Genomic DNA, 26,784 nt, shown 5'->3' with positions numbered 1-26,784 from the left:
GTGGAATAAAACCAGGGCCCGAGGAACCAAACCAGAAACCGAGGAAGAAAACCAGAGCCCGAGGAAGAAAACCAGAGCCCGAGGCAAAAAAACAGGGCCCGAGGAACCAAGCCAGAGCCCGAGAAAGAAAATCATAGCCCAAGGAACAAAACCAGCCCTCGAGGAACAAAAACAGAGCTCGAGGAACAAAACCAGAGCCCGTGGAAATAAAGCAGAGCCCGAGGAACAAAAGGAAACCCCGAGGAATAAAACCAGGGCCTGAGGAATAAAACCAGAGGCTGAGGAACAAAACCAGATCCCGTGAAAGAAAACCAGAGCCCCAGGAACAAAACCAGAGCTCGAAGAACAAAACTAGAGCTCAAGGAACAAAACCAGAGCCCAAGGAACACAACCAGAGCTCGAGGAAAAAAAACAGAGCGCGAGGAACACAACCACAGCCCAAGGAACAAAGACGGAACCTGAGGAACAAATCCAGGGCCTGAAGAAGAAAACGAGAGCTCGAGGAAGAAATCCAGAGCCCGAGGAACACAACCACAGCCCGAGGAACAAAAACAGAACCCGAGGAACAAACCCAGGGCGTGAAGAAGAAAACGAGAGCTCGAGGAAGAAATCCAGAGCCCGAGGAATAAAACCAGAGCCTGAGGAAGAAAACCAGAGCCCGAGGAAGAAAACCAGAGCTCAAGGAAAAAAAACAGAACCTGAGGAACAAAACGGGAGTCCAAGGAAGAAAAAGAGAGCCCGAGGAACAAAACCAGTGCCCAAGGAAACAAAACCAGAGCTCGAGGAACAAAACCAGAGCCCGTGGAACACAACCAGAGCCCGAGGAACAAAAACAGAGCCCGAGGAACAAATCTAGGGCCTGAAGAAAAAAACGAGAGCTCGAGGAAGAAATCCAGAGCCCGAGCAACAAAACCAGATCCTGAGGAAGAAAACCAGAGCCCAAAGAAGAAAACCAGAGCTCAAGGAACAAAACCAGAACCCGAGGAACAAAACGAGAGTCCGAGGAAGAAAACGAGAGCCCGAGGAACAAAACCAGTGCCCAAGGAACAAAACCAGAGCTCGAGGAACAAAACCAGATCCTGAGGAAGAAAACCAGAGCCCGAGGAACAAAACCAGAGCCCAAGGACAAAAAGGAGGACCTGAAGAACAACACGAGGGCCATAGGAAGAAAACCAGAGCCCGTGGAATAAAACCAGGGCCCGAGGAACCAAACCAGAAACCGAGGAACAAAACCAGAGCCCGAGGAACACAACCACCCCCCGAGGAACAAAAACAGAGCCCGAGGAACAAATCTAGGGCATGAAGAAAAAAAGGAGAGCTCGAGGAAGAAATCCAGAGCCCGAGCAATAAAACCAGAGCCTGAGGAAGAAAACCAGAGCCCGAGGAAGAAAACCAGAGCTCAAGGAAGAAAACCAGAGCCCGAGGAACAAAACCAGGGCTCGAGAAACAAAACCAGAGCCCGAGGAACATAGCCAGCGCCCAAGGAACAAAAACAGAGCCCGAGGAAAAAATCTAGGGCCTGAAGAAAAAAACAATAGCTCGAGGAAGAAATCCAGAGCCCGAGCAACAAAACCAGAGCCTGAGGAAGAAAACCAGAGCCCGTGAAATAAAACCAGAGCCCCAGGAACAAAACCAGAGCTCGAAGAACAAAACTAGAGCTCAACGAACAAAACCAGAGCCCAAGGAACACAAGCTGAGCTCGAGGAACAAAACCAGATCCCGAGGAACACAACCAGAGCCCGAGGAACAAAAACAGAGCCCGAGGAACAAATCTAGGGCATGAAGAAAAAAACGAGAGCTCGAGGAAGAAATCCAGAGCCCGAGCAACAAAACCAGATCCTGAGGAAGAAAACCAGAGCCCGAGGAAGAAAACCAGAGCTCAAGGAAAAAAACCAGAACCCGAGGAACAAAACGAGAGTCCGAGGAAGAAAACGAGAGCCCGAGGAACAAAACCAGTGCCCAAGGAACAAAACCAGAGCTCGAGGAACAAAACCAGATCCTGAGGAAGAAAACCAGAGCCCGAGGAACAAAACCAGAGCCCAAGGACAAAAAGGAGGACCTGAAGAACGACACGAGGGCCATAGGAACAAAACCAGAGCCCGTGCAATAAAACCAGGGCCCGAGGAACCAAACCAGAAACCGAGGAAGAAAACAAGAGCCCGAGGAACAAAACCAGAGCCCGAGGCAAAAAACTAGGGCCCGAGGAACAAAACCAGAGCCCGAGAAAGAAAACCATAGCCCAAGGAACAAAACCAGCCCTCGAGGAACAAAACCAGAGCACGAGGAGCAAAACCAGAGCCCGTGGAAATAAAGCAGAGCCCGAGGAACAAAACGAAACCCCGAGGAATAAAACCAGGGCCTGAGGAATAAAACCAGAGCCTGAGGAACAAAACCAGAGACCGTGAAAGAAAACCAGAGCCCCAGGAACAAAACCAGAGCTCGAAGAACAAAACTAGAGCTCAAGGAACAAAACCAGAGCCCAAGGAACACAACCAGAGCTCGAGGTTCAAAACCAGAGCGCGAGGAACACAACCACAGCCCGAGGAAAAAAGACGGAACCCGAGGAACAAATCCAGGGCGTGAAGAAGAAAACGAGAGCTCGAGGAGGAAATCCAGAGCCGGACGAATAAAACCAGAGCCTGAGGAAGAAAACCAGAGCCCGAGGAAGAAAACCAGAGCTCAAGGAAAAAAAACAGAACCCGAGGAACAAAACGAGAGTGCAAGGAAGAAAACGAGAGCCCGAGGAACAAAACCAGTGCCCAAGATACAAAACCAGAGCCCGAGGAACAAAACCAGAGCCCAAGGACAAAAAGGAGGACCTGAAGAACAACACGAGGGCCATAGGAACAAAACCAGAGCCCGTGGAATAAAACCAGGGCCCGAGGAACCAAACCAGAAACCGAGGAACAAAACCAGAGCCCGAGGAACAAAACCAGGGCCCGAGGAACCAAACCAGGGCCCGAGGAACAAAACCAGCCTTCCATGAACAAAACCAGAGCCTGAGGAAGAAAACAAGAGCCCGAGGAACAAAAATAGAGCCCGAGGAAAAAACCAGGACCTGAGGAACCAAGCCAGAGCCCGAGAAAGAAAACCATAGCCCAAGGAACAAAACCAGAGCTCGAGGAACAAAACCAGAGCCCGTGGAAATAAAGCAGAGCCCGAGGAACAAAACCAGAGCTCAAGGAACAAAACCAGAACCCGAGGAACAAAATGAGAGTCCGAGGAAGAAAACGAGAGCCCGAGGAACAAAACCAGTGCCCAAGGAACAAAACCAGAGCTCGAGGAACAAAACCAGATCCTGAGGAAGAAAACCAGAGCCCGAGGAACAAAACCAGAACCCAAGGACAAAAAGGAGGACCTGAAGAACAACACGAGGGCCATAGGAAGAAAACCAGAGCCCGTGGAATAAAACCAGGGCCCGAGGAACCAAACCAGAAACCGAGGAAAAAAACCAGAGCCCGAGGAACACAACCACCCCCCGAGGAACAAAAACAGAGCCCGAGGAACAAATCTAGGGCATGAAGAAAAAAACGAGAGCTCGAGGAAGAAATCCAGAGCCCGAGCAATAAAACCAGAGCCTGAGGAAGAAAACCAGAGCCCGAGGAAGAAAACCAGATATCAAGGAAGAAAACCAGAGCCCGAGGAACAAAACCAGGGCTCGAGAAACAAAACCAGAGCCCGAGGAACATAGCCAGCGCCCAAGGAACAAAAACAGAGCCCGAGGAAAAAATCTAGGGCCTGAAGAAAAGCAAGAGCTCGAGGAAGAAATCCAGAGCCCGAGCAACAAAACCAGAGCCTGAGGAAGAAAACCAGAGCCCGTGAAATAAAACCAGAGCCCCAGGAACAAAACCAGAGCTCGAAGAACAAAACTAGAGCTCAACGAACAAAACCAGAGCCCAAGGAACACAAGCAGAGCTCGAGGAACAAAACCAGATCCCGAGGAACACAACCAGAGCCCGAGGAACAAAAACAGAGCCCGAGGAACAAATCTAGGGCATGAAGAAAAAAACGAGAGCTCGAGGAAGAAATGCAGAGCCCGAGCAACAAAACCAGATCCTGAGGAAGAAAACCAGAGCCCGAGGAAGAAAACCAGAGCTCAAGGAAAAAAACCAGAACCCGAGGAACAAAACGAGAGTCCGAGGAAGAAAACGAGAGCCCGAGGAACAAAACCAGTGCCCAAGGAACAAAACCAGAGCTCGAGGAACAAAACCAGATCCTGAGGAAGAAAACCAGAGCCCGAGGAACAAAACCAGAGCCCAAGGACAAAAAGGAGGACCTGAAGAACAACACGAGGGCCATAGGAAGAAAACCAGAGCCCGTGCAATAAAACCAGGGCCCGAGAAACCAAACCAGAAACCGAGGAAGAAAACAAGAGCCCGAGGAACAAAACCAGAGCCCGAGGCAAAAAACCAGGGCCCGAGGAACCAAGCCAGAGCCCGAGAAAGAAAACCATAGCCCAAGGAACAAAACCAGCCCTCGAGGAACAAAACCAGAGCACGAGGAGCAAAACCAGAGCCCGTGGAAATAAAGCAGAGCCCGAGGAACAAAACGAAACCCCGAGGAATAAAACCAGGGCCTGAGGAATAAAACCAGAGCCTGAGGAACAAAACCAGAGACCGTGAAAGAAAACCAGAGCCCCAGGAACAAAACCAGAGCTCGAAGAACAAAACTAGAGCTCAAGGAACAAAACCAGAGCCCAAGGAACACAACCAGAGCTCGAGGTTCAAAACCAGAGCGCGAGGAACACAACCACAGCCCGAGGAAAAAAGACGGAACCCGAGGAACAAATCCAGGGCGTGAAGAAGAAAACGAGAGCTCGAGGAGGAAATCCAGAGCCGGACGAATAAAACCAGAGCCTGAGGAAGAAAACCAGAGCCCGAGGAAGAAAACCAGAGCTCAAGGAAAAAAAACAGAACCCGAGGAACAAAACGAGAGTGCAAGGAAGAAAACGAGAGCCCGAGGAACAAAACCAGTGCCCAAGATACAAAACCAGAGCCCGAGGAACAAAACCAGAGCCCAAGGACAAAAAGGAGGACCTGAAGAACAACACGAGGGCCATAGGAACAAAACCAGAGCCCGTGGAATAAAACCAGGGCCCGAGGAACCAAACCAGAAACCGAGGAACAAAACCAGAGCCCGAGGAACAAAACCAGAGCCCGAGGCAAAAAACCAGGGCCCGAGGAACCAAACCAGAAACCGAGGAACAAAACCAGCCCTCCATGAACAAAACCAGAGCCTGAGGAAGAAAACAAGAGCCCGAGGAACAAAAATAGAGCCCGAGGAAAAAACCAGGACCTGAGGAACCAAGCCAGAGCCCGAGAAAGAAAACCATAGCCCAAGGAACAAAACCAGCCCTCGAGGAACAAAACCAGAGCCCGTGGAAATAAAGCAGAGCCCGAGGAACAAAACCAGAGCTCAAGGAACAAAACCAGAACCAGAGGAACAAAACGAGAGTCCGAGGAAGAAAACGAGAGCCCGAGGAACAAAACCAGTGCCCAAGGAACAAAACCAGAGCTCGAGGAACAAAACCAGATCCTGAGGAAGAAAACCAGAGCCCGAGGAACAAAACCAGAGCCCAAGGACACAAAAAGGAGGACCTGAAGAACAACACGAGGGCCATAGGAAGAAAACCAGAGCCCGTGGAATAAAACCAGGGCCCGAGGAACCAAACCAGAAACCGAGGAACAAAACCAGAGACCGAGGAACAAAACCAGAGCCCGAGGCAAAAACCAGGGCCCGAGGAACCAAGCCAGAGCCCGAGGAACAAAACCAGAGCCCGAGGAACAAAACCAGAGCCTGAGGAAGAAAACAAGAGCCCGAGGAACAAAAATAGAGCCCGAGGAAAAAACCAGGACCCGAGGAACCAAGCCAGAGCCCGAGAAAGAAAACCATAGCCCAAGGAACAAAACCAGCCCTCGAGGAACAAAACCAGAGCTCGAGGAACAAAACCAGAGGCCGTGGAAATAAAGCAGAGCCCGAGGAACAAAAAGAAACCCCGAGGAATAAAACCAGGGCCTGAGGAATAAAACCAGAGCATGAGGAACAAAACCAGAGCCCGTGAAAGAAAACCAGAGCCCCAGGAACAAAACCAGAGCTCGAAGAACAAAACTAGAGCTCAAGGAACAAAACCAGAGCCCAAGGAACACAACCAGAGCTCGAGGAAGAAATCCGGAGCCCGAGGAACACAACCACAGCCCTAGGAACAAAGACAGAGCTCGAGGAACAAATCCAGGGCGTAAAGAAGAAAACGAGAGCTCGAGGAAGAAATCCAGAGCCCGAGCAATAAAACCAGAGCCTGAGGAAGAAAACCAGATCCCGAGGAAGAAAACCAGAGCTCAAGGAAGAAAACCAGAGCCCGAGGAACAAAACCAGGGCTCAAGAAACAAAACCAGAGCCCGAGGAACATAGCCAGCGCCCAAGGAACAAAAACAGAGCCCGAGGAAAAAATCTAGGGCCTGAAGAAAAAAACAAGAGCTCGAGGAAGAAATCCAGAGCCTGAGCAACAAAACCAGAGCCTGAGGAAGAAAACCAGAGCCCGTGAAATAAAACCAGAGCCCCAGGAACAAAACCAGAGCTCGAAGAACAAAACTAGAGCTCAAGGAACAAAACCAGAGCCCAAGGAACACAAGCAGAGCTCGAGGAACAAAACCAGAGCCCGAGGAACACAATCAGAGCCCGAGGAACAAAAACAGAGCCCGAGGAACAAATCTAGGGCATGAAGAAAAACACGAGAGCTCGAGGAAGAAATCCAGAGCCCGAGCAACAAAACCAGATCCTGAGGAAGAAAACCAGAGCCCGAGGAAGAAAACCAGAGCTCAAGGAAAAAAACCAGAACCCGAGGAACAAAACGAGAGTCCGAGGAAGAAAACGAGAGCCCGAGGAACAAAACCAGTGCCCAAGGAACAAAACCAGAGCTCGAGGAACAAAACCAGATCCTGAGGAAGAAAACCAGAGCCCGAGGAACAAAACCAGAGCCCAAGGACACAAAGGAGGACCTGAAGAACAACACGAGGGCCATAGGAACAAAACCAGAGCCCGTGGAATAAAACCAGGGCTCGAGGAACCAAACCAGAAACGGAGGAACAAAACCAGAGCCCCAGGAACAAAACCAGAGCCCGAGGCAAAAAACGAGGGCCCGAGGAACCAAGCCAGAGCCCGAGGAACAAAACCAGCCCTCCATGAACAAAACCAGAGCCTGAGGAAGAAAACAAGAGCCCGAGGAACAAAAATAGAGCCCAAGGAAAAAACCAGGACCGAGGAACCAAGCCAGAGCCCGAGAAAGAAAACCATAGCCCAAGGAACAAATCCAGCCCTCGAGGAACAAAACCAGAGCTCGAGGAACAAAACCAGAGCTCGTGGAAATAAAGCAGAGCCCGAGGAACAAAACGAAACCCCGAGGAATAAGACCAGGGCCTGAGGAATAAAACCAGAGCCTGAGGAACAAAACCAGCGCCCGTGAAAGAAAACCAGAGCCCCAGGAACAAAACCAGAGCTATAAGAACGAAACTAGAGCTCAAGGAACAAAACCAGAGCCCAAGGAACACAACCAGAGCTCGAGGAACAAAACCAGAGCCCGAGGAACACAACCACAGCCCGAGGAACAAAACCAGAGCCCGAGGAACACAACCACAGCCCGAGGAACAAAAACAGAACCCGAGGAACAAATCCAGGGCGTGAAGAAGAAAACCAGAGCCCGAGGAAGAAAACCAGAGCTCAAGGAAGAAAACCAGAACCCGAGGAACAAAACGATAGTCCGAGGAAGAAAACGAGAGCCCGAGGAAGAAAACCATTGCACAAGGAACAAAACCAGAGCTCGAGGAACAAAACCAGAGACCGTGGAAATAAAGCAGAGCCCGAGGAACAAAACCAGAGCTCGAGAAACAAAACCAGAGCCCAAGGAACATAGCCAGCGCCCAAGGAACAAAAACAGAGCCCGAGGAAAAAATCTAGGGCCTGAAGAAAAAAACGAGAGCTCGAGGAAGAAATCCAGAGCCCGAGCAACAAAACCAGAGCCTGAGGAAGAAAACCAGAGCCCGTGAAATAAAACCAGAGCCCCAGGAACAAAACCAGAGCTCGAAGAACAAAACTAGAGCTCAACGAACCAAACCAGAGCCCAAGGAACACAAGCAGAGCTCGAGGAACAAAACCAGAGCCCGAGGAACACAACCAGCGCCCAAGGAACAAAAACAGAGCCCGAGGAACAAATCTAGGGCCTGAAGAAGAAAACGAGAGCTCGAGGAAGAAATCCAGAGCCCGAGCAACAAAACCAGAGCCTGAGGAAGAAAACCAGAGCCCAAAGAAGAAAACAAGAGCTCAAGGAACAAAACCAGAATCCGAGGAAAAAAATGAGAGTCTGAGGAATAAAACGAGAGCCCGAGGAACAAAACGAAACCCCGAGGAATAAGACCAGGGCCTGAGCAATAAAACCAGAGCCTGAGGAACAAAACCAGTGCCCGTGAAAGAAAACCAGAGCCCCAGGAACAAAACCAGAGCTATAAGAACGAAACTAGAGCTCAAGGAACAAAACCAGAGCCCAAGGAACACAACTAGAGCTCGAGGAACAAAACCAGAGCCCGAGGAACACAACCACAGCCCGAGGAACAAAAACAGAACCCGAGGAACAAATCCAGGGCGTGAAGAAGAAAATGAGAGCTCGAGGAAGAAATCCAGAGCCCGAGCAACAAAACCAGAGCCTGAGGAAGAAAACCAGAGCCCAAAGAAGAAAACCAGAGCTCAAGGAACAAAACCAGAACCCGAGGAACAAAACGATAGTCCGAGGAAGAAAACGAGAGCCTGAGGAACAAACCCAGTGCCCAAGGAACAAAACCAGAGCTCGAGGAACAAAACCAGATCCTGAGGAAGAAAACCAGAGCCCGAGGAACAAAACCAGAGCCCAAGGACAAAAAGGAGGACCTGAAGAACAACACGAGGGCCATAGGAAGAAAACCAGAGCCCGTGGAATAAAACCAGGGCCCGAGGAACCAAACCAGAAACCGAGGAACAAAACCAGAGCCCGAGGAACAAAACCAGAGCCCGAGGCAAAAAACCAGGGCCCGAGGAACCAAGCCAGAGCCCGAGGAACAAAACCAGAGCCCGAGGAACAAAACCAGAGCCTGAGGAAGAAAACAAGAGCCTGAGGAACAAAAATAGAGCCCGAGGAAAAAACCAGGACCCGAGGAACCAAGCCAGAGCCCGAGAAAGAAAACCATAGCCCAAGGAACAAAACCAGCCCTCGAGGAACAAAACCAGAGCTCGAGGAACAAAACCAGAGCCCGTGGAAATAAAGCAGAGCCCGAGGAACAAAACGAAACCCCGAGGAATAAAACCAGGGCGTGAAGAAGAATAAAACCAGAGCCTGAGGAACAAAACCAGAGCCCGTGAAAGAAAACCAGAGCCCCAGGAACAAAACCAGAGCTCGAAGAATAAAACTAGAGCTCAAGGAACAAAACCAGAGCCCAAGGAACACAACCAGAGCTCGAGGAACAAAACCAGAGCCCGAGGAACACAACCACAGCCCGAGAAACAAAACCAGAGCCCGAGGAACACAACCACAGCCCGAGGAACAAAAACAGAACCCGAGGAACAAATCCAGGGCGTGAAGAAGAAAACCAGAGCCTGAGGAGGAAAACCAGAGCTCAAGGAAGAAAACCAGAACCCGAGGAACAAAACGATAGTCCGAGGAAGAAAACGAGAGCCCGAGGAAGAAAACCAGTGCCCAAGGAACAAAACCAGAGCTCGAGGAACAAAACCACAGCCCGAGGAACAAAAACAGAACCCGAGGAACAAATCCAGAGCTCGAGGAACAAAACCAGAGCCCGTGGAAATAAAGCAGAGCCCGAGGAACAAAATGAAACCCCAAGGAATAAAACCAGGGCCTGAGGAACAAAACCAGAGCCTGAGGAACAAAACCAGCGCCCGTAAAAGAAAACCAGAGCCCCAGGAACAAAACCAGAGCTCGAAGAACAAAACTAGAGCTCAAGGAACAAAACCAGAGCCCAAGGAACACAACCAGAGCTCGAGGAAGAAATCCGGAGCCCGAGGAACACAACCACAGGCCGAGGAACAAAAACAGAACCCGAGGAACAAATCCAGGGCGTGAAGAAGAAAACAAGAGCTCGAGGAAGAAATCCAGAGCCCGAGCAATAAAACCAGAGCCTGAGGAAGAAAACCAGAGCCCGAGGAAGAAAACCAGAGCTCAAGGAAGAAAACCAGAGCCCGAGGAACAAAACCAGGGCTCAAGAAACAAAACCAGAGCCCGAGGAACATAGCCAGCGCCCAAGGAACAAAAACAGAGCCCGAGGAAAAAATCTAGGGCCTGAAGAAAAAAACAAGAGCTCGAGGAAGAAATCCAGAGCCTGAGCAACAAAACCAGAGCCTGAGGAAGAAAACCAGAGCCCGTGAAATAAAACCAGAGCCCCAGGAACAAAACCAGAGCTCGAAGAACAAAACTAGAGCTCAAGGAACAAAACCAGAGCCCAAGGAACACAAGCAGAGCTCGAGGAACAAAACCAGAGCCCGAGGAACACAACCAGAGCCCGAGGAACAAAAACAGAGCCCGAGGAACAAATCTAGGGCATGAAGAAAAAAACGAGAGCTCGAGGAAGAAATCCAGAGCCCGAGCAACAAAACCAGATCCTGAGGAAGAAAACCAGAGCCCGAGGAAGAAAACCAGAGCTCAAGGAAAAAAACCAGAACCCGAGGAACAAAACGAGAGTCCGAGGAAGAAAACGAGAGCCCGAGGAACAAAACCAGTGCCCAAGGAACAAAACCAGAGCTCGAGGAACAAAACCAGATCCTGAGGAAGAAAACCAGAGCCCGAGGAACAAAACCAGAGCCCAAGGACACAAAGGAGGACCTGAAGAACAACACGAGGGCCATAGGAAGAAAACTAGAGCCCGTGGAATAAAACCAGGGCCCGAGGAACCAAACCAGAAACCGAGGAACAAAACCAGAGCCCGAGGAACAAAACCAGAGCCCGAGGCAAAAAACCAGGGCCCGAGGAACCAAGCCAGAGCCCGAGGAACAAAACCAGAGCCCGAGGAACAAAACCAGAGCCTGAGGAAGAAAACAAGAGCCCGAGGAACAAAAATAGAGCCCGAGGAAAAAACCAGGACCCGAGGAACCAAGCCAGAGCCCGAGAAAGAAAACCATAGCCCAAGGAACAAAACCAGCCCTCGAGGAACAAAACCAGAGCTCGAGGAACAAAACCAGAGCCCGTGGAAATAAAGCAGAGCCCGAGGAACAAAACGAAACCCCGAGGAATAAAACCAGGGCGTGAAGAAGAATAAAACCAGAGCCTGAGGAACAAAACCAGAGCCCGTGAAAGAAAACCAGAGCCCCAGGAACAAAACCAGAGCTCGAAGAATAAAACTAGAGCTCAAGGAACAAAACCAGAGCCCAAGGAACACAACCAGAGCTCAAGGAACAAAACCAGAGCCCGAGGAACACAACCACAGCCCGAGGAACAAAACCAGAGCCCGAGGAACACAACCACAGCCCGAGGAACAAAAACAGAACCCGAGGAACAAATCCAGGGCGTGAAGAAGAAAACCAGAGCCCGAGGAAGAAAACCAGAGCTCAAGGAAGAAAACCAGAACCCGAGGAACAAAACGATAGTCCGAGGAAGAAAACGAGAGCCCGAGGAAGAAAACCAGTGCCCAAGGAACAAAACCAGAGATCGAGGAACAAAACCACAGCCCGAGGAACAAAAACAGAACCCGAGGAACAAATCCAGGGCGTGAAGAAGAAAACGAGAGCTCGAGGAAGAAATCCAGAGCCCGAGCAACAAAACCAGAGCCTGAGGAAGAAAACCAGAGCCCAAAGAAGAAAACCAGAGCTCAAGGAACAAAACCAGAACCCGAGGAACAAAACGATAGTCCGAGGAAGAAAACGAGAGCCTGAGGAACAAACCCAGTGCCCAAGGAACAAAACCAGAGCTCGAGGAACAAAACCAGATCCTGAGGAAGAAAACCAGAGCCCGAGGAACAAAACCAGAGCCCAAGGACAAAAAGGAGGGCCTGAAGAACAACACGAGGGCCATAGGAAGAAAACCAGAGCCCGTGGAATAAAACCAGGGCCCGAGGAACCAAACCAGAAACCGAGGAACAAAACCAGAGCCCGAGGAACAAAACCAGAGCCCGAGGCAAAACACCAGGGCCCGAGGAACCAAGCCAGAGCCCGAGGAACAAAACCAGAGCCCGAGGAACAAAACCAGAGCCTGAGGAAGAAAACAAGAGCCCGAGGAACAAAAATAGAGCCCGAGGAAAAAACCAGGACCCGAGGAACCAAGCCAGAGCCCGAGAAAGAAAACCATAGCCCAAGGAACAAAACCAGCCCTCGAGGAACAAAACCAGAGCTCGAGGAACAAAACCAGAGCCCGTGGAAATAAAGCAGAGCCCGAGGAACAAAACGAGAGCCCGAGGAATAAAACCAGGGCGTGAAGAAGAATAAAACCAGAGCCTGAGGAACAAAATCAGAGCCCGTGAAAGAAAACCAGAGCCCCAGGAACAAAACCAGAGCTCGAAGAATAAAACTAGAGCTCAAGGAACAAAACCAGAGCCCAAGGAACACAACCAGAGCTCGAGGAACAAAACCAGAGCCGAGGAACACAACCACAGCCCGAGGAACAAAAACAGAACCCGAGGAACAAATCCAGGGCGTGAAGAAGAAAACAAGAGCTCGAGGAAGAAATCCACAGCCCGAGCAATAAAACCAGAGCCTGAGGAAGAAAAGCAGAGCCCGAGGAAGAAAACCAGAGCTCAAGGAAGAAAACCAGAACCCGAGGAACAAAACGATAGTCCGAGGAAGAAAACGAGAGCCCGAGGAAGAAAACCAGTGCCCAAGGATCAAAACCAGAGCTCGAGGAACAAAACCAGAGACCATGGAAATAAAGCAGAGCCCGAGGAACAAAACCAGAGCTCGAGAAACAAAACCAGAGCCCAAGGAACATAGCCAGTGCCCAAGGAACAAAAACAGAGCCCGAGGAAAAAATCTAGGGCCTGATGAAAAAAACGACAGCTCGAGGAAGAAATCCAGAGCCCGAGCAACAAAACCAGAGCCTGAGGAAGAAAACCAGAGCCCGTGAAATAAAACCAGAGCACCAGGAACAAAACCAGAGCTCGAAGAACAAAACTAGAGCTCAACGAACAAAACCAGAGCCCAAGGAACACAAGCAGAGCTCGAGGAACAAAACCAGAGCCCGAGGAACACAACCACAGCCCGAGGAACAAAAACAGAGCCCGAGGAACAAATCTAGGGCCTGAAGAAAAAAACGAGAGCTCGAGGAAGAAATCCAGAGCCCGAACGACAAAACCAGAGCCTGAGGAAGAAAACCAAAGCCCAAAGAAGAAAACTTGACCTCAAGGAACAAAACCAGAACCCGAGGAACAAAACGAGAGTCCGAGGAAGAAAAAGAGAGCCCGAGGAACAAAACCAGTGCCCAAGAAACAAAACCAGAGCTCAAGGAAAAAAAACAGAACCCGAGGAACAAAACGAGAGTCCGAGGAAGAAAACGAGAGCCCGAGGAACAAAACCAGTGCCCAAGGAACAAAACCAGAGCTCGAGGAACAAAACCAGATCCTGAGGAAGAAAACCAGAGCCCAAGGAACAAAACCAGCCCTCGAGAAACACAACCAGAGCCCGAAGAACAAATCTAGGGCCTGAAGAAGAAAACGAGAGCTGGAGGAAGAAATCCAGAGCTCGAGCAAGAAAACCAGAGCCTGAGGAAGAAAACCAGAGCCCGAGGAAAAAAAAACAGAGCCCGATGAACAAAAACCAAGGCCAAGGACAAAAAGGAGGGCCTGAAGAACAACACGAGGGCCATAGGAGGAAAACCAGAGCCCGTGGAATAAAACCAGGGCCCGCGGAACCAAACCAGAAACCGAGGAACAAAATCAGAGCCCGAGGAACAAAACCAGACCTCCATGAACAAAACCAGATCCTGAGGAAGAAAACTAGAGCCCGAGGAACAAAAATAGAGCCCGAGGAAAAAAAAAAGGGCCCGAGGAACCAAGCCAGAGCCCGAGAAAGAAAGCCATAGCCCAAGGAACAAAACCAGCCCTCGAGGAACAAAAACAGAGCCCGTGGAAATACAGCAGAGCCCGAGGAACAAAACGAAACCCCGAGGAATAAAACCAGGGCCTGAGGAATAAAACCAGAGCCTGAGGAACAAAACCAGAGCCCGTGAAAGAAAACTAGAGCACCAGGAACAAAACCAGAGCTCGAAGAACAAAACTACAGCTCAAGGAACAAAACCAGAGCCCAAGGAACAAAACCAGAGCTCGAGGAACAAAACCAGTGCCCAAGGAACACAACCAGAGCTCGAGGAATAAAACCAGAGCCCGAGGAACACAACCACAACTCGAGGAACAAAACCAGAGCCCGAGGAACAAATCCAGGGCGTGAAGAAGAAAACAATAGCTCGAGGAAGAAATCCAGAGCCCGAGCAATAAAACCAGAGCCCGAGGAAGAAAACCAGAGCCCAAAGAAGAAAACCAGAGCTCAAGGAACAAAACCAGAACCCGAGGAAGAAAACGAGAGTCCGAGGAAGAAAACGAGAGCCCGAGGAACAAAACCAGCGCCCAAGGAACAAAACCAGAGCTCGAGGAACAAAACCAGATCCTGAGGAAGAAAACCAGAGCCCGAGGAATAAAACCAGAGCCCAAGGACAAAAAGGAGGACCTGAAGAACAACACGAGGGCCATAGGAAGAAAACCTGAGCCCGTGGAATAAAACCAGTGCCCGAGGAACCAAACCAGAAACCGGGGAACAAAACCAGAGCCTGAGGAACAAAACCAGAGCCCGAGGCAAAAAACCAGGGCCCGAGGAACCAAGCCAGAGCCCGAGGAACAAAAATAGAGCCCGAGGAAAAAACCAGGACCCGAGGAACCAAGCCAGAGCCCGAGAAAGAAAACCATAGCCCAAGGAACAAAACCAGCCCTCGCGGAACAAAACCAGAGCTCGAGGAACAAAACTATAGCCCGTGGAAATAAAGCAGAGCCCGAGGAACAAAACGAAACCCCGAGGAATAAAAACAGGGCCTGAGGAATAAAACCAGAGGCTGAGGAACAAAACCAGAGCCCGTGAAAGAAAACCAGAGCCCCAGGAATAAAACCAGGGCTCGAAGAACAAAACTAGAGCTCAAGGAACAAAACCAGAGCCCAAGGAACACAACCAGAGCTCGAGGAACAAAACCAGAGCCCGAGGAACACAATCACAGCCCGAGGATCAAAAAGAGAGCCCGAGGAACAAATCCAGGGCGTGAAGAAGAAAACGAGAGCTCGAGGAAGAAATCCAGAGACTGAGCAACAAAACCAGAGCCTGAGGAAGAAAACCAGAGCCCAAAGAAGAAAACCAGAGCTCAAGGAACAAAACCAGAACCCGAGGAACAAAACGAGAGTCCGAGGAAGAAAACGAGAGCCCGAGGAACAAAACCAGTGCCCAAGGAACAAAACCAGAGCTCGAGGAACAAAACCAGATCCTGAGGAAGAAAACCAGAGCCCGAGGAACAAAACCAGAGCCCAAGGACAAAAAGGAGGACCTGAAGAACAAAAAGAGGGCCATAGGAAGAAAACCAAAGCCCGTGGAATAAAACCAGGGCCCGAGGAACCAAACCAGAAACCGAGGAACAAAACCAGAGCCCGAGGAACAAAACCAGAGCCCGAGGAACAAAACCAGAGCCCAAGGCAAAAAACCAGGGCCCGAGGAACCAAGCCAGAGTCCGAGGAGCAAAACCAGACCTCCATGAACAAAACCAGAGCCTGAGGAAGAAAACCAGAGCCCGAGGAACAAAAATAGAGCCCGAGGAAAAAACCAGGACCCGAGGAACCAAGCCAGAGCCCGAGAAAGAAAACCATAGCCCAAGGAACAAAACCAGCCCTCGAGGAACAAAAACAGAGCTCGAGGAACAAAACCAGAGCCCGTGGAAATAAAGCAGAGCCCGAGGAACAAAACGAAACCCAGAGGAATAAAACCAGGGCCTGAGGAATAAAACCAGAACATGAGGAAGAAAACCAGAACCCGTGAAAGAAAACCAGAGCCCCAGGAACAAAACCAGAGCTCGAAGAACAAAACTAGAGCTCAAGGAACAAAACCAGAGCCCAAGGAACACAACCAGAGCTCGAGGAACAAAACCAGAGCCCGAGGAACAAAACCACAGCCCGAGGAACAAAAAGAGAGCCCGAGGAACAAATCCAGGGCGTGAAGAAGAAAACGAGAGCTCGAGGAAGAAATCCAGAGCCCGAGCAATAAAACCAGAGCCTGAGGAAGGAAACCAGAGCCCGAGGAAAAAAAACAGAGCTCAAGGAACAAAACCAGAACCCGAGGAACAAAACGAGAGTCCGAGGAAGAAAACGAGAGCCCGAGGAACAAAACCAGTGCCCAAGGAACAAAACCAGAGCTCGAGGAACAAAACCAGAGCCCGTGGAACACAACCAGAGCCCGAGGAACAAAAACAGAGCCCGAGGAACAAATCTAGAGACTGAAGAAAAAAACGAGAGCTCGAGGAAGAAATCCAGAGACTGAGCAACAAAACCAGAGCCTGAGGAAGAAAACCAGAGCCCAAAGAATAAAGCCAGAGCTCAAGGAACAAAACCAGAACCCGAGGAACAAAACAAGAGTCCGAGGAATAAAACGAGAGCCCGAGGAACAAAACCAGCCCTCGAGGAACAAAACCAGAGCTCGAGGAACAAAACCAGAGCCCGTGGAAATAAAGCAGAGCCCGAGGAACAAAACGAAACCCCGAGGAATAAAACCAGGGCCTGAGGAATAAAACCAGAACATGAGGAACAAAACCAGAGCCCGTGAAAGAAAACCAGAGCCCCAGGAACAAAACCAGAGCTCGGAGAACAAAACTAGAGCTCAAGGAACAAAACCACAGCCCAAGGAACACAACCAGAGCTCGAGGAACAAAACCAAAGCCCGAGGAACACAACTACAGCCCGAGGAACAAAAACAGAACTCGAGGAACAAATCCAGGGCGTGAAGAAGAAAACGAGAGCTCGAGGAAGAAATCCAGAGCCCGAACGACAAAACCAGAGCCTGAGGAAGAAAACCAAAGCCCAAAGAAGAAAACTTGACCTCAAGGAACAAAACCAGAACCCGAGGAACAAAACGAGAGTCCGAGGAAGAAAAAGAGAGCCCGAGGAACAAAACCAGTGCCCAAGAAACAAAACCAGAGCTCAAGGAAAAAAAACAGAACCCGAGGAACAAAACGAGAGTCCGAGGAAGAAAACGAGAGCCCGAGGAACAAAACCAGTGCCCAAGGAACAAAACCAGAGCTCGAGGAACAAAACCAGATCCTGAGGAAGAAAACCAGAGCCCAAGGAACAAAACCAGCCCTCGAGAAACACAACCAGAGCCCGAAGAACAAATCTAGGGCCTGAAGAAGAAAACGAGAGCTGGAGGAAGAAATCCAGAGCTCGAGCAAGAAAACCAGAGCCTGAGGAAGAAAACCAGAGCCCGAGGAAAAAAAAACAGAGCCCGATGAACAAAAACCAAGGCCAAGGACAAAAAGGAGGGCCTGAAGAACAACACGAGGGCCATAGGAGGAAAACCAGAGCCCGTGGAATAAAACCAGGGCCCGCGGAACCAAACCAGAAACCGAGGAACAAAATCAGAGCCCGAGGAACAAAACCAGACCTCCATGAACAAAACCAGATCCTGAGGAAGAAAACTAGAGCCCGAGGAACAAAAATAGAGCCCGAGGAAAAAAAAAAGGGCCCGAGGAACCAAGCCAGAGCCCGAGAAAGAAAGCCATAGCCCAAGGAACAAAACCAGCCCTCGAGGAACAAAAACAGAGCCCGTGGAAATACAGCAGAGCCCGAGGAACAAAACGAAACCCCGAGGAATAAAACCAGGGCCTGAGGAATAAAACCAGAGCCTGAGGAACAAAACCAGAGCCCGTGAAAGAAAACTAGAGCACCAGGAACAAAACCAGAGCTCGAAGAACAAAACTACAGCTCAAGGAACAAAACCAGAGCCCAAGGAACAAAACCAGAGCTCGAGGAACAAAACCAGTGCCCAAGGAACACAACCAGAGCTCGAGGAATAAAACCAGAGCCCGAGGAACACAACCACAACTCGAGGAACAAAACCAGAGCCCGAGGAACAAATCCAGGGCGTGAAGAAGAAAACAATAGCTCGAGGAAGAAATCCAGAGCCCGAGCAATAAAACCAGAGCCCGAGGAAGAAAACCAGAGCCCAAAGAAGAAAACCAGAGCTCAAGGAACAAAACCAGAACCCGAGGAAGAAAACGAGAGTCCGAGGAAGAAAACGAGAGCCCGAGGAACAAAACCAGCGCCCAAGGAACAAAACCAGAGCTCGAGGAACAAAACCAGATCCTGAGGAAGAAAACCAGAGCCCGAGGAATAAAACCAGAGCCCAAGGACAAAAAGGAGGACCTGAAGAACAACACGAGGGCCATAGGAAGAAAACCTGAGCCCGTGGAATAAAACCAGTGCCCGAGGAACCAAACCAGAAACCGGGGAACAAAACCAGAGCCTGAGGAACAAAACCAGAGCCCGAGGCAAAAAACCAGGGCCCGAGGAACCAAGCCAGAGCCCGAGGAACAAAAATAGAGCCCGAGGAAAAAACCAGGACCCGAGGAACCAAGCCAGAGCCCGAGAAAGAAAACCATAGCCCAAGGAACAAAACCAGCCCTCGCGGAACAAAACCAGAGCTCGAGGAACAAAACTACAGCCCGTGGAAATAAAGCAGAGCCCGAGGAACAAAACGAAACCCCGAGGAATAAAAACAGGGCCTGAGGAATAAAACCAGAGGCTGAGGAACAAAACCAGAGCCCGTGAAAGAAAACCAGAGCCCCAGGAATAAAACCAGGGCTCGAAGAACAAAACTAGAGCTCAAGGAACAAAACCAGAGCCCAAGGAACACAACCAGAGCTCGAGGAACAAAACCAGAGCCCGAGGAACACAATCACAGCCCGAGGATCAAAAAGAGAGCCCGAGGAACAAATCCAGGGCGTGAAGAAGAAAACGAGAGCTCGAGGAAGAAATCCAGAGACTGAGCAACAAAACCAGAGCCTGAGGAAGAAAACCAGAGCCCAAAGAAGAAAACCAGAGCTCAAGGAACAAAACCAGAACCCGAGGAACAAAACGAGAGTCCGAGGAAGAAAACGAGAGCCCGAGGAACAAAACCAGTGCCCAAGGAACAAAACCAGAGCTCGAGGAACAAAACCAGATCCTGAGGAAGAAAACCAGAGCCCGAGGAACAAAACCAGAGCCCAAGGACAAAAAGGAGGACCTGAAGAACAACACGAGGGCCATAGGAAGAAAACCAAAGCCCGTGGAATAAAACCAGGGCCCGAGGAACCAAACCAGAAACCGAGGAACAAAACCAGAGCCCGAGGAACAAAACCAGAGCCCGAGGAACAAAACCAGAGCCCAAGGCAAAAAACCAGGGCCCGAGGAACCAAGCCAGAGTCCGAGGAGCAAAACCAGACCTCCATGAACAAAACCAGAGCCTGAGGAAGAAAACCAGAGCCCGAGGAACAAAAATAGAGCCCGAGGAAAAAACCAGGACCCGAGGAACCAAGCCAGAGCCCGAGAAAGAAAACCATAGCCCAAGGAACAAAACCAGCCCTCGAGGAACAAAAACAGAGCTCGAGGAACAAAACCAGAGCCCGTGGAAATAAAGCAGAGCCCGAGGAACAAAACGAAACCCAGAGGAATAAAACCAGGGCCTGAGGAATAAAACCAGAACATGAGGAAGAAAACCAGAACCCGTGAAAGAAAACCAGAGCCCCAGGAACAAAACCAGAGCTCGAAGAACAAAACTAGAGCTCAAGGAACAAAACCAGAGCCCAAGGAACACAACCAGAGCTCGAGGAACAAAACCAGAGCCCGAGGAACAAAACCACAGCCCGAGGAACAAAAAGAGAGCCCGAGGAACAAATCCAGGGCGTGAAGAAGAAAACGAGAGCTCGAGGAAGAAATCCAGAGCCCGAGCAATAAAACCAGAGCCTGAGGAAGGAAACCAGAGCCCGAGGAAAAAAAACAGAGCTCAAGGAACAAAACCAGAACCCGAGGAACAAAACGAGAGTCCGAGGAAGAAAACGAGAGCCCGAGGAACAAAACCAGTGCCCAAGGAACAAAACCAGAGCTCGAGGAACAAAACCAGAGCCCGTGGAACACAACCAGAGCCCGAGGAACAAAAACAGAGCCCGAGGAACAAATCTAGAGACTGAAGAAAAAAACGAGAGCTCGAGGAAGAAATCCAGAGACTGAGCAACAAAACCAGAGCCTGAGGAAGAAAACCAGAGCCCAAAGAATAAAACCAGAGCTCAAGGAACAAAACCAGAACCCGAGGAACAAAACAAGAGTCCGAGGAATAAAACGAGAGCCCGAGGAACAAAACCAGCCCTCGAGGAACAAAACCAGAGCTCGAGGAACAAAACCAGAGCCCGTGGAAATAAAGCAGAGCCCGAGGAACAAAACGAAACCCCGAGGAATAAAACCAGGGCCTGAGGAATAAAACCAGAACATGAGGAACAAAACCAGAGCCCGTGAAAGAAAACCAGAGCCCCAGGAACAAAACCAGAGCTCGGAGAACAAAACTAGAGCTCAAGGAACAAAACCACAGCCCAAGGAACACAACCAGAGCTCGAGGAACAAAACCAAAGCCCGAGGAACACAACTACAGCCCGAGGAACAAAAACAGAACTCGAGGAACAAATCCAGGGCGTGAAGAAGAAAACGAGAGCTCGAGGAAGAAATCCAGAGCCCGAGCAATAAAACCAGAGCCTGAGGAAGAAAACCAGAGCCCGAGGAAGAAAACCAGAGCTCAAGGAAGAAAACCAGCCCTCAAGGAACAAAACCAGAGCTCGAGGAACAAAACCAGAGCCCGTGGAAATAAAGCAGAGCCCGAGGAACAAAACGAGAGCCCGAGGAATAAAACCAGGGCCTGAGGAATAAAACCAGAACATGAGGAACAAAACCAGAGCCCGTGAAAGAAAACCAGAGCCCCAGGAACAAAACCAGAGCTCGGAGAACAAAACTAGAGCTCAAGGAACAAAACCAGAGCCCAAGGAACACAATCAGAGCTAGAGGAACAAAACCAGAGCCCGAGGAACACAAACACAGCCCGAGGAACAAAAACAGAACCCGAGGAACAAATCCAGGGCGTGAAGAAGAAAACAAGAGCTCGAGGAAGAAATTCAGAGGCCGAGCAACAAAACCAGAGCCTGAGGAAGAAAACCAGAGCCCGAGGAAGAAAACCAGAGCCCAAGGAAGAAAACCAGAACCCGAGGAACAAAACAAGAGTCCGAGGAAGAAAACGAGAGCCCAAGGAACAAAACCAGTGCCCAAGGAACAAAACCAGAGCTCGAGGAACAAAACCAGAGCCCGTGGAAATAAAGCAGAGCCCGAGGAACAAAACTAGAGCTCGAGAAACAAAACCAGAGCCCAAGGAACAAAACCAGCGCCCGAGGAACAAAAACAGAGCCCGAGGAACAAATCTAGGGCCTGAAGAAAAAAACGAGAGCTCAAGGAAGAAATCCAGAACCCGAGCAACAAAACCAGAGCCTGAGGAAGAAAACCAGAACCCAAAGAAGAAAACCAGAGCTCAGGGAACAAAAGCAGAACCCAAGGAAGAAAACGAGAGTCCGAGGAAGAAAACGAGAGCCCGAGGAACAAAACCAGTGCCCAAGGAACAAAACCAGAACTCGAGGAACAAAACCAGAGCCTGTGGAACACAACCAGAGCCCGAGGAACAAAAACAGACCGAGGAACAAATCTAGGGCCTTAAGAAAAAAGCGAGAGCTCGAGGAAGAAATCCAGAGCCCGAGCAACAAAACCAGAGCCTGAGGAAGAAAACCAGCGCCCAAAGAAGAAAACCAGAGCTCAAGGAACAAAACCAGAACCCAAGGAACAAAACGAGAGTCCGAGGAAGACAACGAGAGCCCGAGGAACAAACCAGTGCCCAAGGAACAAAACCAGAGCTTGAGGAACAAAACCAGATCCTGAGGAAGAAAACCAGAGCCCGAGGAACAAAACCAGAGCCCAAGGACAAAAAGGAGGACCTGAAGAACAACACGAGGGCCATAGGAAGAAAACCAGAGCCCGTGGAATAAAACCAGGGCCCAAGGAACCAAACCAGAAACCGAGGAACAAAACCAGAGCCCGAGGAACAAAACCAGAGCCCGAGGCAAAAAACCAGGGCCCGAGGAACCAAGCCAGAGCCCGAGGAAAAAAACCAGACCTCCATGAACAAAACCAGATCCTGAGGAAGAAAACAAGAGCCCGAGGAACAAAAATAGAGCCTGAGGAAAAAACCAGGACCTGAGGAACCAAGCCAGAGCCCGAGAAAGAAAACCATACCCCAAGGAACAAAACCAGCCCTCGAGGAACAAAAACAGAGCTCGAGGAACAAAACCAGAGCCCGTGAAAGAAAACCAGAGCAGCAGGAAAAAAACCAGAGCTCGAAGAACAAAACTAGAGCTCAAGGAACAAAACCACAGCCCAAGGAACACAACCAGAGCTCGAGGAACAAAACCAAAGCCCGAGGAACACAACTACAGCCCGAGGAACAAAAACAGAACTCGAGGAACAAATCCAGGGCGTGAAGAAGAAAACGAGAGCTCGAGGAAGAAATCCAGAGCCCGAGCAATAAAACCAGAGCCTGAGGAATAAAACCAGAGCCCGAGGAAGAAAACCAGAGCTCAAGGAAGAAAACCAGTACCCGAGGAACAAAACGAGAGTCCGAGGTAGAAAACGAGAGCCCGAGGAACAAAACCAGTGCCCAAGGAACAAAACCAGAGCTCGAGGAACAAAACCAGAGCCCAAGGAACACAACCAGGGCCCGAGGATCAAATCTAGGGCCTGAAGAAAAAAACGAGAGCTCGCGGAAGAAATCCAGAGCCCGAGCAACAAAACCAGAGCCTGAGGAAGAAAACCAGAGCCCGAGGAAGAAAACCAGAGCTCAAGGAAGAAAACCAGCCCTCAAGGAACAAAACCAGAGCTCGAGGAACAAAACCAGAGCCCGTGGAAATAAAGCAGAGCCCGAGGAACAAAACGAGAGCCCGAGGAATAAAACCAGGGCCTGAGGAATAAAACCAGAACATGAGGAACAAAACCAGAGCCCGTGAAAGAAAACCAGAGCCCCAGGAACAAAACCAGAGCTCGGAGAACAAAACTAGAGCTCAAGGAACAAAACCAGAGCCCAAGGAACACAATCAGAGCTCGAGGAACAAAACCAGAGCCCGAGGAACACAAACACAGCCCGAGGAACAAAAACAGAACCCGAGGAACAAATCCAGGGCGTGAAGAAGAAAACAAGAGCTCGAGGAAGAAATTCCGAGGCCGAGCAACAAAACCAGAGCCTGAGGAAGAAAACCAGAGCCCGAGGAAGAAAACCAGAGCCCAAGGAAGAAAACCAGAACCCGAGGAACAAAACGAGAGTCCGAGGAAGAAAACGAGAGCCCAAGGAACAAAACCAGTGCCCAAGGAACAAAACCAGAGCTCGAGGAACAAAACCAGAGCCCGTGGAAATAAAGCAGAGCCCGAGGAACAAAACTAGAGCTCGAGAAACAAAACCAGAGCCCAAGGAACACAACCAGCGCCCGAGGAACAAAAACAGAGCCCGAGGAACAAATCTAGGGCCTGAAGAAAAAAACGAGAGCTCAAGGAAGAAATCCAGAACCCGAGCAACAAAACCAGAGCCTGAGGAAGAAAACCAGAACCCAAAGAAGAAAACCAGAGCTCAGGGAACAAAACCAGAACCCAAGGAAGAAAACGAGAGTCCGAGGAAGAAAACGAGAGCCCGAGGAACAAAACCAGTGCCCAAGGAACAAAACCAGAACTCGAGGAACAAAACCAGAGCCTGTGGAACAAAACCAGAGCCCGAGGAACAAAAACAGACCGAGGAACAAATCTAGGGCCTTAAGAAAAAAGCGAGAGCTCGAGGAAGAAATCCAGAGCCCGAGCAACAAAACCAGAGCCTGAGGAAGAAAACCAGCGCCCAAAGAAGAAAACCAGAGCTCAAGGAACAAAACCAGAACCCGAGGAACAAAACGAGAGTCCGAGGAAGACAACGAGAGCCCGAGGAACAAAACCAGAGCCCAAGGACAAAAAGGAGGACCTGAAGAACAAAAAGAGGGCCATAGGAAGAAAACCAGCGCCCGTGGAATAAAACCAGGGCCCAAGGAACCAAACCAGAAACCGAGGAACAAAACCAGAGCCCGAGGAACAAAACCAGAGCCCGAGGCAAAAAACCAGGGCCCGAGGAAACAAGCCAGAGCCCGAGGAAAAAAACCAGACCTCCATGAACAAAACCAGATCCTGAGGAAGAAAACAAGAGCCCGAGGAACAAAAATAGAGCCTGAGGAAAAAACCAGGACCTGAGGAACCAAGCCAGAGCCCGAGAAAGAAAACCATAGCCCAAGGAACAAAACCAGCCCTCGAGGAACAAAACCAGAGCCCGAGGAACAAAACGAGAGCCCGAGGAATAAAACCAGGGCCTGAGGAATAAAACCAGAACATGAGGAACAAAACCAGAGCCCGTGAAAGAAAACCAGAGCCCCAGGAACAAAACCAGAGCACGAAGAACAAAACTAGAGCTCAAGGAACAAAACCAGAGCCCAAGGAACACAACCGGAGCTCGAGGAACAAAACCAGAGCCCGAGTAACAGAACCACAGCCCGAGGAAAAAAAACAGAACCCGAGGAACAAATCCAGGGCGTGAAGAAGAAAACGAGAGCTCGAGGAAGAAATCCGGAGCCCGAGGAATAAAACCAGAGCCTGAGGAAGAAAACCAGAGCCCGAGGAAAAAATAACAGAGCTCAAGGAAAAAAACCAGAACCCGAGGAACAAAACGAGAGTCCGAGGAAGAAAACGAGACCCCGAGGAAGAAAACCGGTGCCCAAGGAACAAAACCAGAGCTCGAGGAACAAAACCAGAGCCCGTGGAACACAACCAGAGCCCGAGGAAAAAATCTAGGGCCTGAAGAAAAAAACGAGAGCTCGAGGAAGAAATCCAGAGCCCGAGCAACAAAACCAGAGCCTTAGGAAGAAAACCAGAGCCCAAAGAAGAAAACCAGAGCTCAAGGAACAAAACCAGAACCCGAGGAACAAAACAAGAGTCCGAGGAAGAAAACGAGAGCCCGAGGAACAAAAGCAGTGCCCAAGGAACAAAACCAGAGCTCGAGGAACAAAACCAGATCCTGAGGAAGAAAACCAGAGCCCGAGGAACAAAACCAGAGCCCAAGGACAAAAAGGAGGACCTGAAGAACAACACGAGGGCCATAGTAAGAAAACCAGAGCCCGAGGAATAAAACCAGGGCCTGAGGAATAAAACCAGAGCCTGAGGAACAAAACCAGAGCCCGTGACAGAAAACCAGAGCCCCAGGAACAAAACCAGATCTCGAACAACAAAACTAGAGCTCAAGGAACAAAACCAGAGCCCAAGGAACACAACCAGAGCTCGAGGAACAAAAACAGAGCCCGAGGAACAAAAACAGAACCCGAGGAACAAATCCAGGGCGTGAAGAAGAAAACAAGAGCTTGAGGAAGAAATCCAGACCCCGAGCAATAAAACCAGAGCCTGAGGAATAAAACCAGAGCCTGAGGAAGACAACCAGAGCCCGAGGAAGAAAACCAGAGCTCAAGGAAGAAAACGAGAGCCCGAGGAACAAAACCAGTGCCCAAGGAACAAAACCAGAGCTCGAGGAACAAAACCAGAGCCCAAGGAACACAGCCAGAGCTCGAGGAACAAAACCAGAGCCCGAGGAACACAACCACAGCCCGAGGAACAACAACAGAACCCGAGGAACAAATCCAGGGCGTGAAGAAGAAAACGAGAGCTCGAGGAAGAAATCCGGAGCCCGAGGAATAAAACCAGAGCCTGAGGAACAAAACCACAGCCCGAGGAAAAAAAACAGAGCTCAAGGAACAAAACCAGAACCCGAGGAACAAAACGAGAGTCCGAGGAAGAAAACGAGAGCCCGAGGAACAAAACCAGTGCCCAACGAACAAAACCAGAGCTCGAGGAACAAAACCAGAACCTGAGGAAGAAAACCAGAGCCCGAGGAACAAAACCAGAGCCCAAGGACAAAAAGGAGGACCTGAAGAACAAAAAGAGGGCCATAGGAAGAAAACCAGAGCCCGTGGAATAAAACCAGGGTCCGAGGAACCATACCAGAAACCGAGGAACAAAACCAGAGCCCGAGGAACAAAACCAGAGCCCGAGGCAAAAAACCAGGGCCCGAGGAACCAAGCCAGAGCCCGAGAAAGAAAACCATAGCCCAAGGAACAAAACCAGCCCTCGAGGAACAAAACCAGAGCTCGAGGAACAAAACCAGAGCCCGTGGAAATAAAGCAGAGCCCGAGGAACAAAACGAGAGCCCGAGGAATAAAACCAGGGCCTGAGGAATAAAACCAGAACATGAGGAACAAAACCAGAGCCCGTGAAAGAAAACCAGAGCCCCAGGAACAAAACCAGAGCTCGAAGAACAAAACTAGAGCTCAAGGAACAAAACCAGAGCCCAAGGAACACAACCAGAGCTCGAGGAACAAAACCAGAGCCCGAGGAACACAACCACAGCCCGAGGAACAAAAACAGAACCCGAGGAACAAATCCAGGGCGTGAAGAAGAAAACGAGAGCTCGAGGAAGAAATCCGGAGCCCGAGGAATAAAACCAGAGCCTGAGGAAGAAAACCAGAGCCCGAGGAAAAAAAACAGAGCTCAAGGAACAAAACCAGAACCCGAGGAACAAAACGAGAGTCCGAGGAAGAAAACGAGAGCCCGAGGAACAAAACCAGTGCCCAAGGAACAAAAC

The 26,784-nt window shown here is 50.2% G+C and overlaps 1 protein-coding gene across 1 annotated transcript in view; it reads right to left on the bottom strand.

Moving 5' to 3' along the window:
• Positions 1-358: 358 nt before the first annotated feature.
• The window catches only part of LOC142076126 (uncharacterized), a 132,361-nt gene continuing 105,935 nt past the window's right edge, over positions 359-26,784 (bottom strand). Inside the window, exons 2-4 of the mRNA XM_075138509.1 lie at positions 6,836-7,312; positions 579-958; positions 359-478 (exon numbers count right to left, since the gene is read on the bottom strand). Coding sequence (XP_074994610.1) covers positions 359-478; positions 579-958; positions 6,836-7,312 — 977 coding nt within the window. The remainder of the gene's footprint in view (positions 479-578; positions 959-6,835; positions 7,313-26,784) is intronic.

The sequence above is a fragment of the Calonectris borealis genome, unplaced genomic scaffold (assembly GCF_964195595.1).
Source record: "Calonectris borealis unplaced genomic scaffold, bCalBor7.hap1.2 HAP1_SCAFFOLD_33, whole genome shotgun sequence".
Classification (NCBI taxonomy): Eukaryota; Metazoa; Chordata; class Aves; order Procellariiformes; family Procellariidae; genus Calonectris; species Calonectris borealis.
This window is presented reverse-complemented; position numbering and strand designations above follow the sequence as displayed.